The sequence below is a fragment of the Crinia signifera genome, chromosome 5 (assembly GCF_055691185.1).
Source record: "Crinia signifera chromosome 5, ASM5569118v1, whole genome shotgun sequence".
Classification (NCBI taxonomy): domain Eukaryota; kingdom Metazoa; phylum Chordata; class Amphibia; order Anura; family Myobatrachidae; genus Crinia; species Crinia signifera.
The window spans coordinates 168,929,809-168,946,627 of record NC_139221.1 but is presented as its reverse complement, the minus strand read 5'-3'; the positions used below and the strand labels follow the sequence as shown (position 1 = coordinate 168,946,627).

Below are 16,819 nucleotides of genomic sequence, written 5' to 3'. Positions count from 1 at the left end.
ACCCCAGCTGTGGCATTTTCTGCTCACTATTTGTGTTCTAGCTGGATGGGGGGACCCCCACGCCCTTTTTTTAAATTTTTTCTTTTTTTTTTTAACTGCCCAGGATCACACGGCTCTGACAGATCCGTACGATGCTGGTGGCTCATACACATTTGGCTGCCGTATTTTCAGCACCGAAATACGAATGGCTACGACATAGAAAAATACGAATGAGGAGAATATGGCAGCTTTGTAATCTTGTTGAATTCTCCATTCGTATTTGTGGTTCATATATGGCCAATTTTGTCTAGGAGGATCCGCCATATACAGTCGTTCTTAGTAAATTTCCCCCTCCTAATCTAAATTTGTTATATATATATATATATATATATACTGTAAGTTCACAAGGTACGGTGCCGGTCTTCCCAATAGGCCAATCCTACGGCTTTAGTAGGTACAGCACATAATAAGCGAATTATTAAAAAATACTTTATTTATGAAATACAATTCAAGTAAAAGAATAACAGCTTGCCAGTAGTATACACAGGGGATCCAGAGGACTGCTTGTACACCAGACCAGAGCCGCACAGCTCCTAGCATGTTACCGATGGAAACTCCTGGACCCACAAGGATATGATGTCACTGCTGAAGCCAATGCATTTCGTAGGATGTGTGGATATCACTGCTGGGTCACGTTTAAATACATGAAGTAATCTGCAGCACCTGTTCTGGGTCTGCGTGATGCGGTTTCAGAGCCGCAACTGCAAGTGGAGCAGAGTTAATTACCCAGTTTTGTTTTATTGCTGTTTTTCTTACTGTTTTGTTCTCAATTATGCAACAGAATAATCTGGTGCTGCTGAATGATGCACATTAATGAATAAATAGTTTAGTCCACATCCTCAAACTGCAGCAAAGAGTAATGTTGATACTCTACAGACTTTGCAACTTAACGCCTTGAATCCCAAGTGAATTTGTGAAAACAGGTGTAACAAATTGGGAACCAATACTTTTTGTTCATCATAATGACCTGTAATGTTCACCTTATATAGAAAATATAATATTTTTTACATAACATTTTCTATTTGAATTTAAGCAATTTTGCATGTGGGTACAGTACAAATAAGTTTTTAACTTATTTTATAAAAAGTACTTAAAGTATGGTAATCGCTACCTGTAATGCCCTATGGTGCAAAAAGGTTAGGTGTACGGGGTCAGAACGGTATTCTTACTGAAACTTTTTGAACAGAAGCACAAAATAACAAAGTTGGCTGTTTGTTTTTGTTTTTGGGGGGGAAACTAATAGGATATTTTTCTGAATGTGTTTTCTGTATTTTGTTATGTTCCCTAGGCGCTGTTACGTGCTTTAGTAGAATATACTTCTGATGCCACAGAGAAGAGAAGACTGCAAGAGTTGTGTAGCAAACAAGGCAGTTCTGATTATAACCATTTTATTAGAGACCATGCAATCAGCATTTTAGACCTTCTCAATGCATTTTCAAGCTGCCGACCTCCATTAAGTCTATTGATAGGTAAGCAATTCATATTCCTTGGAAAGCTAAGGTACTGTAGTCTCCATTAACTTCTTTAAAAATAATTTTGTTTGAGAATACTCTAAATGCTCATCTAATATAATGGAAAAAAATGTAATACATAATTATTTAAAGATGCATATTAAAAATGGATTTTAATCATGGACAAGAGTCCTTGGCTGAAATTTACTAAAAAATACGTATATGAAAATTCGTATTCTTAATACGAACGAATAGGACTGGCATCGCCGTCATATTGCATTTACCAATTCATATTCCGGAGAGAAATGTACTAATCAGTCGTATTTGACTGATTTGTATTTTCCTATGGCGTATGGACTCATATTGTTTCTGTTACGAATTTGTATTTTGAAATATAAATTCGTATTTTAAAATACAAATTCCTATTGGCAGCCTGCACGGATCAGTCAGCTCCGTGCAGGCTTCCGCGTGAATACATATAGAAAAAAAAAATAGCGTGGGGTCCCCCCCCCACTGGCATAACCAGCCCCAGGCTCAAAGAGCCGGTCTTTGTTTAAAAAAAATAATCAGGGAACCAGTCCTGGTTCCCAAAATATGGGGGACAAAATGAGTAGGGGTCCCCCATATTTTAAGAACCAGCACCAGGCCCAACAAGCTAGAAGGGTAATGCCAGAGCCGGGGGGAGACTTTTTGGTACTTGTTTCCTAGCACGGCGCCAACGATATTTATCTTATGGATCTGATCTGATCGCATCGATTGTATGCCTTTAAATATGGCATACAATCATATGAGATCCTGTACAATTTGTTATTTTTTGATTGTATGTACAATATCGCATCTCATCGCATCCGATAAATCGAATGTGATGCGATATATCGGATGTGATGCAATGTGATTTTTTTTATTGTATAGGAATCCTATAAGATTTTTAATTGTGAATTTACCCTTATGGGTACTTAAAATGTGAAATGAGCCCCCAATACCCCCCGATATCAAAGTCAACCCGAAGCGTAGCAAGCCCGCGAGGGGTGGCGGTACGTGCCCTCCAACCTTTTCATAACCCCACTATCCACATCGGCGTGGAGTTGATTTTATATAGTGTGGCGAGCCACCGAGCACGAAGCGTGGTGAGCACAGTGAGCCCCGCGAGGGGACGCGGATTACTTCACATGTATTCCGTGTCCCCTCGCGGGGCTCGCTGCGCTCGCCACACTATATAAAATCAACTCCACGCCGACGTGGATAGTGGGGTTATGAAAAGGTCGGAGGACGCGTACCGCCGCCCTTCGCGGCCTTGCTACGCTCGCCACGCTTCAGGTTGACATTGATAGGGGGGGGGAGTATTGGGGGCTCATTTCAAATTTTTAAGTACCCATAAGGGTACTTTTACAATTAAAAATCTTATAGGATTCCTATACAATAAAAAAAATTGCATCAAATTGTACAGGATCTCATATGATTGTAGGGATTGTATGCCATATTTAAGGCATACAATCATATAAGATGGGCGCCGTGCTAGGAAACAAGTACCGACTTTTTATACAAGTTCCCCTGGCCGAAGCATTAACCCCCTGGCCGGTCAGCCTGAGCAGGTGTCCTAGGGAGTGGGGACCCCCCAATGAAGGGGTTCCCCCCCCCCACCTCCTCCAGAATGCTGTCCCTGGTACCCCTGTGCTGTGGGTTCCAGGCTGAAAAATTTGTAAAAGACAGAAAAAACTATTGTATATTGCTGTGGAACTATGAGTCCCAGCAAGCCTCCCCCGTATGCAGGGACTTGGAGAACCACAAGTCCAGGCATGCGGGGCATTAAAGGGCCTGCTGGAACTTGTAGTTCCACAGCAATACAAATAGTAAAATAAACACACTGACACCAGAATAATAAAACTTTATTACATACAGAGCCCTTTCATACTGATACTTATCTATCTTGAGTTCGTAGAAAGGTCACTGTCCATCCATCCAAAATCCATAGGGGTAACTGTGGAAGGAAGTTATACTTACAAGGCTCCTCCGGCATAGATCGGTTCTCTTGGTTCCATGTAGCATCCACAGGTCTTGGCAAAACAACAAAACGCTAAACTCGACACCAGACCGGACTGAGGAGAAGCCACACAATGACTTTGTTTACATCGTGCCGCTCCTCCTTCCGAATGCCGCTATTGACCGCCGCATGGCTCTGACTGATCCGTGCAGGCTAAAGCCAAATACGCCTGAAAAATGAAGCGTATTCCGCTAATTGCCAATAATTATTTTGAATGGGGATTCCTATTCGTGTTCTTTCGATGGCTTATACATTCATATATGTAAATACAAATATGAATGTGCCATGAATACGAATATCTGTATCAACCTTAAGCCCCGTACACATGGGGGAGATATATTGCTCAGCAATATATTGCTGAGCAATATATTGCCCAGTGTCTCCTTTTCATCAGCGACCAGAGATGGTCGCTGATGAAAAGGAACCTCTGCCGGTGGTGCCGCAGAGGTAATTAGCTGGTCGCAGGAGCAAGCTCCTGCGACCAGCGATTAGAAAGGGGCTGAAAACCGGAGCGCGCACCTGGCGATTTATCGCCGGGGCACACTCCCATCACTGGCAATATGGTCGCCAGCGACCATATTTCCAGCGATTTCAGCCCCTATCGCCCCCGTGTGTACACAGCTTTACTACTAAAGTCCCAATCGGTACTTGTTTAGTTTCACGGTGGCCGACGTATCGGATGCGATATCGGCCGATCCAATGCGATTTTTTTACCTGTTCATAACCCCACTATCCACTACGCATTGAGTTGATTTTGTATAGTGTGGCGAGCACAGTTATCTGCGTCCGCTCACCATGCTTGTGGCTCACTGCGCTCAACACACTGTATAAAATCAACTCCATGCGTAGTGGATAGTTGGGTTATGAACAGGTCAAAAATCACATTGGACCGGCCGATATATCGGCTGCCGTGAAATTAAACAAGTACCTCCCAATCTAATAAGGGGGCCTTTAGGACACAGTCCTTCAGTCATTATAAAAAAAAAAAAAACATCTTGATTCCTTAGACAAAGGTCTGTAAGACCCCTGATAAAGTCTTTGTGACAAAACGCTTTGTGATTACCACTTCTCCAGGAAGAGAGTTCCAAAGTTTGACTGCTCTCACTGTAAAGACATTTTTTCTTCTAGATAAACAAAATCTTTTTTCTTCTAATCTAAACTCGTGCCTTCGCGTCCTAGATTCCTTTCTAGTAGAAAAAAGTGTGTTTGACAGTTTCTTATATTGGCCCCTAATATATTTATACATGTTGAGCATGTACCCCCTTAAACGTCTTTTCTCTAGTGTAAATAGTCCCAAATTGTTTAATCTTTCCTCGTAGCTTAAATTCTCCATTCCCCTAATAAGCTTTGTTGCTCTTTTTTGGATTTTTCTAATTCTATGATGTCCTTTTTATAGTGCGGGGCCCAGAACTGCATTACGTATTCGAGGTGCGGTCTAACCAATGATTTGTACAGAGGCATAATTACTTTTGAGTCCCTAGTTTCCATGCCCCTTTTAATACATGCGAGAATTTTGTTGGCCTTTTTTGTTGCTATATTACATTGAGCACTACACCCCAGTTTGTTGTCTATTTGGACTCCTAGATCCTTTTCGAGTACTGATTTACCCAATTCACCCCCGCTTAGGTTATAACTAGCACACTGGTTATGTCTCCCAAGGTGCATTACCTTGCATTTGTCCACATTGAACCTCATCTTCCACTTTTTTGCCCACTCATCTAGATTGTCAAGATCATTTTGAAGCGTGGTGACATCTGATGATTAAATAACTCAGCAATGTATCCATCTTTGAGGACGATACAAAACTGAGCAGAGTAACCCCATGCTATCCCAATATCGTTAATAAAAATGTTAAACAAATGGGCCCAAGAACCGAACCCTGTGGAACTTAGTACTGGTATCATATTTGATACGGCACTGTTCACGACCACTCTTTGGGCCTTATTTTGGTTCATTCTTTCTGACAAAATCCTTCTTAGATGGACAAAACCATGTGCACTGCAGGGGGGGCAGATGTAACATGTGCAGAGAGAATTAGATTTGGGTGAGTAATTTTGTTTCTGTGCAGGGAAAATACTGACTGCTTTATTTTACACTGCAATATAGATCTCACTTTGAAGTAAAACCCCACCTAAATCTAATTCTCTCTGCACAAGTTACATCTGCCCCACCTGCAGTGCACATGGTTTTGCCCATCTAAAAAGGATTTTGTCAGAAAGAATGAACCAAAATAAGGCCCTTTGTTCTCTATTACACAGCCAGTTCCCTACCCATTTACAGATATTTGCCCCTAATCCCATGTCCTCCATTTTATTTATCAACCTCTTGTGTGGTACTGTGTTGAAGGCTTTAGCAAAATCTAGGAAAATCACAACTACAGCGTTTCCATTATCAAGGTTTTTGCTAACCTCTTCATAGAAACCAAGTAGATTAGTTTGGCATGAACGATTTTTTCACGAACCGATGCTGGTTATTACTGAGTAAACTATGAAGGTCTAAATATTCCTGGATACCATCTCTTAAAAAGCCTTCAAATAGTTTACCCACTATTGATGTTAAACTAACAGGTCTGTAATTAGCGGGATCCTCTTTTTCCTTTTTTGAATAATGGCACTACCTCTGCTATTCTCCAGTATTTTGATACCTTTCCTAAAGATAGTGAATTATCAAAGATATAATGTAGAGGGGAAGCTAATTCCTCCCTTAATTCCATTAGTACCCTAGGATGAATCCCATTTGGCCCAGGTGAATTATTTGTTTTGATTTTGCTGAGCCTCAATACTATTTCCTCGGTAGAGAAATCAATATTGCGGTCCGGCTTGTTCATCCCATTTGTGGTATGTGTGCGTTCCACAGTCTGCTCACCCTTAGTAAACCCTGAGGAGAAGAACTCATTTAACAGTTCTGGTTTTCCCTTCTCCTCCTTATAACCTTTTCCATTGATATCGGTTAGTGGGCCTATGTTGTCCTTAATTATACGTTTACTATTTATGTATTTGAAAAACTTCTTGGGGTTAGTTTTACTTTGAGTGGCTATGCGCTCTTCATAATCCCTTTTAGCTACTTTGATTGCCCCTTTGCAAATTTTGTTTCATTCTTTGTATTTGGTGAATGCCTCCTCATTTAAGTTATTTTTATAGAATTTAAATGCTCATTTTATTGTTGATTGTTGACCTAACTTTTTTGTCCAACCATGGTGGCGCTTTTTTATTGAATTTACCCTTAGTTACTTTAGGATTGTATTTAATAGTTAATGATTTGAGTACATTTTTTAGAGTATCCCATATTTCCTCAGCATTTATCCCCTCAAAAACGGTTTCCCACACAATTCTTTTTAGGGCTTCTCTGAATAATTCGAAGTTAGCTTTTCTGAAGTTTAGTATTTTTGCAGATCCTTTATGATGTATTTTACTGAAGCTGATTTCCAGTGAAACCATATTGTGGTCACTGTTCCCTAGGTGTGCAATTACTTTTGTGTTTGAAACTAAATCTATGTTATTTGTTAATACCAAATCCAATCATGCCTTATTATGAGTTGGAGCTTCTACCGTTTGTGTGATAAACTGGTCTTTAAGTAAGCTTAGGAACCCACTGCTTCTTTACATGTTTCGTTTTTCCAATCAATATCCGGTGAATTAAAATTACCCATAATTAATACCTGACCCTGATCTGATGATTGTTTGCTTTGGTTTAAAAGAAGAGACTCGTCCCCTTCGTTTATGTTTGGTGGTCTATAGCATGGGTCTTCAAACTGTGGCCCTCCAGAGGTTGTGAAACTACAAATCCCAGCATGCCTTGTCACAGTTTTGTTATAAGGGAGTGTTAAAACTGTGGCAAGGCATGCTGGGATTTGTAGTTTCACAACATCTGGAGGGCCACAGTTTGAAGACCTATGGTCTATAGCATACCCCTATTAAAATTCTGTTATTAGGTTTTTTGTTATTGTCAGTTATCTCTGCCCACACGGCCTCCGTGTAGTCTTCCTCTGTACCTGTGCTCATTTCTTTCTAACATATAGGCACACACCCCCCCGCCCTTTCTATTTTCCCTGTCTTTTTGTAGAGTGAATATCCCTCCATGCATAATGCCCAATTGTGCGACTCATTACACCATGTTTCTGTAATACCAATAATGTCATAATCTTCCCTAGTGACCACAGTTTCAAGTTCCCCGATTTTACGTGCTAAGCTTCTTGCATTAGCCAGTAGGCATTTTAATTAGTTTATTTCTATTTGCGTCCCTAACATTGTGTTGAATTTCTCCTCTGGACTTATTTGTATTCCTTACTAACTTCCTCGTACCCACCTCCCCCTCAGTAGACTCTCTACAGCCCTCCCCACCATTCCCACAGTTTTGAAACTTCTTCCTATGTCATTAGCTCCTTCCCATACCCTAAGGTCATCTGTACCTAAGAGCTGTAATGAGGTAAGATTACTGTTATTACATAATATTCCTGGAGCACCCCATAAATTACCCACAATATTACCCTTATTAGTACCTCAGACATTGCCTGTAACTATGTCCTCCCCCCTCCTCCTCCCCCAAATTGATTCTTGACCCCAATCCTACTTTTCTCACTATGGGTCCCATAGTATCTAGCTATCCCCACCCCCCTATTGCCTAGTTTAAAATCTCCTCCAACCCTCTAACCATCCTTACCCTATTTAAGAGAGCTGGCAGGGGACATGAGTAGGGAGCCGCTGCACTGCTCCCACTCGTGCATATGTTATGAGCGGGAGCAGTGTGAAGTGAATATATGAATATGTACTGAGCGGCTCCCGGCCCCCTGCTGATGTGTTAAAAAAAAAAATATTATTTTTAAAATTAAATATATATTCATGTGCTTCAAGCACATGAATAAAAATAGCATGCCCTTCACAGAAAAAAAAATCAGATTTTTTTTTACACCAAAAAAACAAAAAAACTTATTTTAAAAGATGACTTTACAGTTCACCTTAAAAAGATGTCGAATGCAAAACGGTGAATCATGGCGAAAATCATGCTGAAAGCAGGGGATGCAGTTACAATCCCGGCGGTCTGGATCCCGGCGTTCAGAATCCCGACGCCGGAATCCCGACCGCCGAAATACCAACACATTCTCCCTCCGTGGGTGTCCACGACACCCCTGGAGGGAGAATAAATTAGTGTGCCGAGCGTAGCGAGGCACCGCGCCCGCTGCGTGGCGAGCGCAGCGAGCCCGAAAGGGGGGGGGCGATCCACGTCCCCCATTGTCGGCATTTCGGCTGTCGGGATTCTAAACGCCGGGATCCCGACCGCCGGGATTCAATACTGAATCCGAAAGCAGTTCTCCATCCTAGCATTTAATACACTCTCGGCGAATCCCAGTGAAAACCCCATTGAAATGGGATGCGGTCATCTATTAGAATGAACTTAGGTCTACAGTCATTAGGTCGACCCCACTAGGTCGACTGGCAGGAAGGTCGACCTGACTTAAGGTCGACATGGCCCAAGGTCGACATGACTTAAGGTCGAATTTGCATAAAGGTCGACATGAGGAAGGTCGACTGGTCATAAGGTCGACATGGGTTTTTCACTGTTTTTTGAGCCGACATGTGCCGACAGGCGGTATTTCATGCCCTACCATCCACTAGGGCGTGGTGGGAGAATAAAATAGTGTGCCGAGCGCAGCGAGGCACCGTGCCCGAAGCATCGCGAGCGAAGCGAGCAATGCAAGGGTCCGATTCTCATTGCCAACTGTGTCCGTGTCGTTGTGGCAAAACAGTGAAAAACCCATGTCGACATTATGACCAGTCGACCTTCCTCATGTCGACCTTTATGCAAATTCGACCTTAAGTCATGTCGATCCTTGGTCCATGTCGACCTTAGGTCAGGTCGACCTTCCAGCCAGTCGACCTAGTGGGGTCGACCTAATGACTGTAGACCTAAGTTCATTCTGACAGATGTCCCGATTCCATTGAAATACACCAGCGAATTGCAGCGAGCATGAAATGGAGAACTGGCCGGCATTCACTGTTCGCTATCGGCGAACAGTGAACATTGAATAGGGTGAATCAGATTTTCAGTAAAAAAAAACTCACTGCAAGGAGTGAAAACAGCCCGATTCGGCCCAAAAAAACTGTGAATCAGGAGCATTAAATACTTCTCAAAGGGTTAAGGGGTTTAATGACCCGATCTGTGGCAGTGGTACTGACATTGTAGTAGTTGATCTCTGTTAGATGCTCACATTAGCTTCCGGGTGTATTAGTATATATTCACATTTGCGGATGTTGAATGTCTGAAACCGTAATAATAACAAGCATCACATCTGAATGAGGCCTCATATGCCAATTTAAAGCAAAAAAGTATTTATGCAGATCATTCCTTTAGAAGACATCCTGAATGTGTCTGTATTTATGTTTTCTTTTTCTTTCTTTTTTTCCCAGAGCATCTACCTAGATTAAAAGCAAGGCCATACTCTGCTGCCAGGTAAAAACACTTTTGGATGCATTACTGCATTGTTAACTTTCTCAGTTTTTCTATTTCCCGAATAGAACTATGAATTCATACTCCTTTTACACCAGCAAAGATCTATAATTGTAGTTATTTTAAAATAAAATCTGCAGTTGTTTGATATGTTGGGTGACATTTAATAGGATGTGATTTTTTTTTTGTAAATCGACTATTTCAAAGTATGCGAATTCACGGGTGAAAAAAGCGATCTGGTGCGATATAGGGTCCCCCATCCTGATCATAACCAGCCCCAGGCTCAAAGAACCTGGTTTTAGAAATTCAGGGGATAAAAAACATAGGGGATCCCCAGGATTTCTAAGACTAGCACCAGGCTCAAGGGCCGGTCCTGGTTCCCAAAATAAGAGGGACAAAATGAGTAGGGGTCCCCCGTATTTTTACAACCAGCACCGGACCCAAACAGCCTACAGGGTAATGCCACAACCAGGGGAAACTTATTATGCACGTTACTCATGCCAAAGTTTTCAACCCGTGGCTGGTCAGCCCAGGCAGGGACCCTGGAGGAGTGGGGTCCACCCCCAATAAAGGGGTTCCCCCCTCCAGAGTTACCCCTGTGGAACTATGAGTCCCAATAAGCCTAAGCCGCATATTGAGACTTGGGATCAGGAGCCACTAGGTCGCTAGGCAGGCCAATAGGGCTATTCGAGGGGAGGAGCTGCAGAAAGTAAACAGGGTTTAAGCTTTAGCAATTCTATAGCAGCATGCTTTTACACCAAAGCTGCTGACCATGTAACACATTCTGGACTATATAATTAGAGAAGGATAGATTATCATTCCAACCAGCAGCTCATTGCCCATATTGTCTTTGGATTAGATGGTCACATAACTTCAACATTGTCCGTGTTTTAGCTGGCATAATGAGACGCTGCTTAACGCTGGCTGGTCACCCCCACCTCTCCCTTCCCCCTCCCCTAGAAGACTTCTCTTTTCAAAGTCAATGAAGCAAGTGTGAATATTCTAAAACTGTTGCATCCAAATCCCCTTCACTAGAAAGCCCTGCATGCTAGGCACACAATTTGAGGGGACCCTGTCCGTGGTTGCTTGCCGCTTCTCTTGCCGGTATCACATTAACTAGTAGTCAGTCTGCTTTGAAAACCAAGAGTCTCCTCTTTCATATGGTATCCAGTCTCTAGGACACCCAGAACTGGAGATATCAGGGTGCAAATTAGACACAAATTCCCCATAGACTATAATGGGCCTGTTAATTCAGACCCACCATGAATAATACTTTGCGTGTTAAGTAGCACAAATAGATTTTATTGTACTGTCCGGTAACTATAGCCAGGGTTCACAAATACGCGCTTTAGCCGGCCACCGGTGACTCCGTTTTTCAAACTGAAGGGGTCCCCGAGGACGCGCTGAGCTGCGCCTGTGAGCCGCCGTTAGCCAATCACAGCAGCGGCCGCCGGGACCCAATCATTACACAGTGGCCGCCCGGCAGCCAATCACTGCAAGTGCGCGCCCTGCCAGTTACTAAAGCCGCGCGCACTGCCATTTGTTATGAGAGCAGGTTCACTGTCACAGTGTCTGTGTGGCTCTGCATCCTTTTGCCGCCCCCCACCGTGTAAGTCCATTCTGCTGCTGAGAGCAGGGAACGGGATGCGATATGGCTGTAACAACTGACAGCCACTCTCGGCATGAGAGGTGAGTGGGCTGTCAGCGCACTGGGGGACTGGATGTTGCTGGAAGAGCTGACACGCTACTCAACTCAGAGCAGCGTTTCAGCTCTTCCAGCCACATCCAGTCCCCCGCCTCGCAGACAGCCTGCTCACCTACTCTGGTGAGCAGTGTATCAGCTTTACCAGCCCGCCCAGGGCAGCGAGCATAAAATGCGCCCCCACCCCCGTGGCAACCAAAATAACCCCCACCCCCATGGCAACCAGAATAACCCCCTGGCAACCAGAATAAACAACACCTCCCCCTGCGCCAACCAGAATGTAACCCCTCCAAGGAGCATGTAACCCTGCAAGGAGCATGTAACCCCTGGCAACAAGCATGTAGGTAAGCAGCACTTATTTTCTATAATACATACTGGGCATTACAGTGTGTGCTATAATACATACTGGGCATATCGGTGTGTGCTATAATGTGTACTGGGCATAACGGTGTGTGATATAATAGGTACTGCGGATTACGGTGTGTGCTATAATGTGTACTAGGCATAACGGTGTGTGCTGTAATGTGTACTGGCCATAACGGTGTGTACTGGGCATTACGGTGTGTGCTGGAATGTGAATTGGTACTACTATGTGACCACACCACTTCCCCCCCCAAAAAAAATGTCCAAAATTTTTAGCGCACCTTCGACGCGCAGTGTCCCTGTTTTCAGGTTTACATCGTTTCTAGGATATATGTATCTTTATGCGAGTGGGCCAATTGATACTTCCCCCCCGACCCACATGTGCCATACTAGGGAGAAGGGGGGAGGAGGCTTTATTCTGTTGGGACCCAGAAAAGGTCAGGTAGGACCCCAATTTTTAGAAGTGAAGGGTCCCCGGAACCCACTTTTTTGGGTGGTTTTCGCGAACACTGTATAGCTATAAGTGATTTTTCTAGACGTATAATCAGGAGAGGTAAAAGGTCCTCCCTAAGTTACTGGAAGCCAAAACAACCGTGGGTGGGGTCCCCCTCCAATCATCTGTCAAGCTTGCAGGAGTTTCCTCTGCAGCCAGGGCACCATCGCTGGACTGTGGGGAGGTGACAGTGAACAATCCTGCTCTCTGCTGGGTCAGCTCCTGCCAGGTGCTCGGTTCCCAGTTGCACAGGATGTGAGCCCAAACCTGGATAGCGGTGTGGGTAAATAGCGTAATCAGATACACCTTCAGCATTCCCCTTAGACACATAAAACCTATGCCATTGCTTGCTCTATAGATGTGGGCTTGTCATTGTCACAGAGAATCAAACCCGAGTCTCCGAGCATGGAGAGCGGCACACTTATTCACTAGCCCAGTGGTTCCCAACCCTGGTCCTCAAGTACCCCCAACAGTGCACGTTTTTCAGGTCACCCAGCAGGTGCACTCATTATTCAGACACATTTTAAAAGATTCACAGGTGAAGCTATCACTTGTGATTCTGTGTGGAGACCTGAAAACGTGCACTGTTGGGGGTACTTGAGGACCAGGGTTGGGAACCACTGCACTAGCCTACGACACCTGGCAGGGGCGGATTGGTAAAGATATCCGGCCCGGGAACAATCTTGAAGCAGCCCCGGGGGGGGGGGGGGGGGGTTCTAATGCTACTGCCCGGGGGTTGGTCCTTGGGCCACTGCCTGGGGGGGTTGGGGGCCATGGTTAGGGTGCTCGCACTACTGCTAACACTCACCGATGCCGAGTCCCACCACCGCACGGCCGTCCAGCAAGGGTCTACTTGTCCCGGGCAGCAGCGATCACCACTGCCCCGGTGGTGAAGATCAGGCTGGCAAGGAGCACTGTTCGCCGAGAATGAGATGCACAAGCATGTTCACGGCGAATGATGCAGCTCCATCAGTACTGTACCGTATATTAATCCGCCGCTGCATTATCCACCCAGCGGTTGTAGTGTGTATTGCATTCAGATTGTATGGCGTGCCTCAATGCACCTCAGTGTGTCTGGAGTGCTGGTGCAATGGTTGAGTGTGGCTCCATCTGTACTGTATCTGCAGATATATCTACTATATTATACATATCTTTAGTGTGGATTGAGGTTGGGAATTACTTCTTTAAGGAGTGTAAAATTCCTATAAATTGCGCATGAGCAGTAATTCTTAAAGAATTTGAAAAAATTGAAAAAACATGTGTTCTATTGTCACATACAATAGTCTTAAGCCCCATACACATGATGCGATTTTAGCAATAATCGCTGGGGATATGGTTGCTAAGCAACCATATCCCTGTGTGTATGGGGTGACAGTTACTGGGAGCACGCTCTCGTGACCATCCCTTCGGTGGTCGCTGGTTGGGGGGGAGCATGTTTCTGCAATCAGCGGCTTCCCCTGGCAGTCAGAGGTTTCCCTTCGTGTGTATGGAGCTTTAGTGCTTGAAAGGTTAACCAGTGCTGTGTGAGTATGTGCATACATATATTAGAAAAAGGGACTGGCACGAATGGCCAAATATTATTTATAGAAGCGCTGTTAACTTTTAATAAATAATACTGTAAGTAACAACATTGTTTATTTTATTCCCTAGCTCAAGATTATTTTATCATGGGAAACTACATGTTGTTTTTAATGTTGTGAAGTTTGCAACACATTCAGAACCGTCAGTGCTCAGAAAAGGTGTGTGTACTGGCTGGCTATCTGAAATTGTGAATGATGAAAAATTCAAGCCCCTGCATATTGCTGGCAGTACAAATCAAGTTACTGCTATCCCACAGGTACTTTATGGCAAGTGATTATTAACTGCTATTGTCTCCATTGTTTTTATTTAAACCCACTCAGATACTTTAAAGAACACAGTAATTTAATCATAAAAAATATACTGTAATGAGTTACCCAATGTGATTTTTTTTATTTATTTATTTACATTTACTCTAAGTGCATACCCACACTATCGGTAGTAACGTCTTGCATAGCAGCTTGGTCTCACCAGTAATCGTTCATGTGAGTATAGCATAGCCTCCAACTTTATTGATGCAGCCGGTGCAGTACCATTTTTTTTTTTTTACGGTCTGTACCAGCTAAGAACCCCTGTACGGGTTTTTATCTGCAGAGCTTGACAGGCAGTTCCTTGTACGAAACTTCCGTAAGTGTGACAGGTGACTCCTCCCCGTTCTCCTTAGTAGTTTCGCGCAGAGCTGTGATCTGTGATCAGTCCCTCTCCTCCTAATCTGTGGATTGAGACTGGCGCTGACATAATGCAGACAGAATGGAGACTGGAGAGGAGACAGGGAAGCATAGGGGACTAGAGCCGGCAGTAATTTGTACACATACGGGTCTTCCTGTCTCCTATCACTAGGGGCAGGGTGCCAGGTGGTGCTGACTGGTTACTGTTTTTATTGTACAGTAATTAGCCAGTAAAGGCACCGGGTCCTCAAGGAACAGATTTTCCAGAATGTGTATCTAATCAATGCAGTACAGACTTTTTTCCTGAATATAGGGCCTGATTCAGGTTCACTCGCAAAGCACATTTGGTTTGCTAATGGACAAATCCATGTGCACTGCAGGTGGGGCAGATGTAACGTGTAGAGAGAGTTAGATTTTAGTGAGTTATTTTGTTTCTGTGCAGGGTAAATATTGACTGCTTTATTTTTACACTGCAATATAGATATCAGTTTGAAGTACAAACTCCACCCAAATCTAACTCTCTCTGCATGTTACATCTATCCCACATGCAGTGCACATGGTTTTGTCCATTAGCAAAACAAATGTGCTTTGCGAGTGAACCTGAATCCACCCTCACAGTGTCAAGTACCGCAGAATATACATTTTGGCGGGTATTCAAATGTTTACTTTTTGGTGTCATTTTTTTCCTACCTTTAAAATTCATTCATCTGACATCTTTTGAAGTGATGGTCTGGTGTGCTATTCAAATGTTTTTTTTTCTAGAGATGTCTAGTCTGTTGTAGTTAGTACAAAAGAAGGGGGTAACTGTTAGCCTTACGGCCTAAAGTTAGAAGGGCGCCTATTAGGGTGGTTTTGTCAAGCTGCTCCTACTAGGGGGTGTCAGACCCCTAAGAAAAGTACAATGGGAAAAAGAAGAAGTGGAGCGCTACAACATGAATGATTGGTTACAATTGATGTATGTAAGCATGAAAAATATTTAATATGATATATATAAAATTATTATTTGCACACCACCATAATAATTTTATATATATCATATTAAATATTTTTCATGTTTACATACATCAATTGTAACCAATCATTCATGTTGTAGCGCTCCACTTCTTTTTCCTGTTGTAGTTAGTAGTCTTAGTAGTTAGTCTTAATTATCAAGCCCATTTATTCCCCTTTTTCAATCTCACGCCCATTTATTTTCTTTTTTTTTAATCTCACACCCATTTTATCCCTTTTTTTAATGTCACAGATTGCATATATTTTATTTGCACCCCATTTTATCCCTTTTTTTATTTTATTCCACCCTGTTTAACTCCAACCACTGTGTTTAGCTCCGCCCTGCTAGATTATTAAGGTGCAGTTAGGGATGCCAATACATTAGGGTGCGGGCGGCCGGGAGTGGGTTTGGAGGTGCACGGTGCCTCCCGGCAAGTGCACCTCCATAGAAGACAGCAGGCGGGCGGAGGCAGGCGGGCGGCGGAGAAGAGGCGGGCAGGCGGAGGCGGGCAGGCGGGCGGAGTCAAGCCGGCGTGCTGCGGGCGGCGGAGAAGAGGCGGGTAGGCGGTCACTGGTGACGTGTGGCCTGCGCAGCGTGACCTCTACTGTCACGCTACGCAGGCCGCACGCCGGGTTAGGTTACGGGAACAGCCGGGCAGCGTCTGAGCGAGTGCTCAGGCGCTGCCCGGCATTAGACTGCGCATGCGCAATCTAATCCCGGGATTGGATTCTCCAATCCCGGGATTGAAATCCCGGACTTTTTTAGGCCAAATCCCGGGATCCCGCCGATCCCGGGATTGGCCACACTAGGTGCAGTGCTGCATTTTGTGTGAGAGAATGTGCGGAGCAGTGAGGAGTAGCAGCCTGCATGAAAAGTGTTGCCCTTGTTGAAGATAGGCTTGCGAGGTTTTCTGGGTGTAAAGTATTTTTTTTTTTATCCGCCTTTCCCCCATTGCTGCCCATAGGCTGCCCCTAATTAGATGGCCACAAGTTTACCCTGCTCTCTTAGGTGCCATACAAGTTTGTCTCAGCACCCACCCCCTGTTAAGC

At 44.0% G+C, this 16,819-nt stretch overlaps 1 protein-coding gene across 8 annotated transcripts in view; it reads left to right on the top strand.

The window, feature by feature from the left end:
- Positions 1–16,819, top strand: part of MTRR (5-methyltetrahydrofolate-homocysteine methyltransferase reductase) — a 110,189-nt gene that overhangs the window by 59,210 nt on the left and 34,160 nt on the right. For all 8 annotated transcript variants that reach the window (XM_083188271.1, XM_083188275.1, XM_083188273.1 and 5 more), the window contains 3 exons: positions 1,328–1,508; positions 9,936–9,978; positions 14,184–14,370. In XM_083188271.1, the coding sequence (XP_083044397.1) occupies positions 1,328–1,508; positions 9,936–9,978; positions 14,184–14,370 (411 nt within the window). The remainder of the gene's footprint in view (positions 1–1,327; positions 1,509–9,935; positions 9,979–14,183; positions 14,371–16,819) is intronic.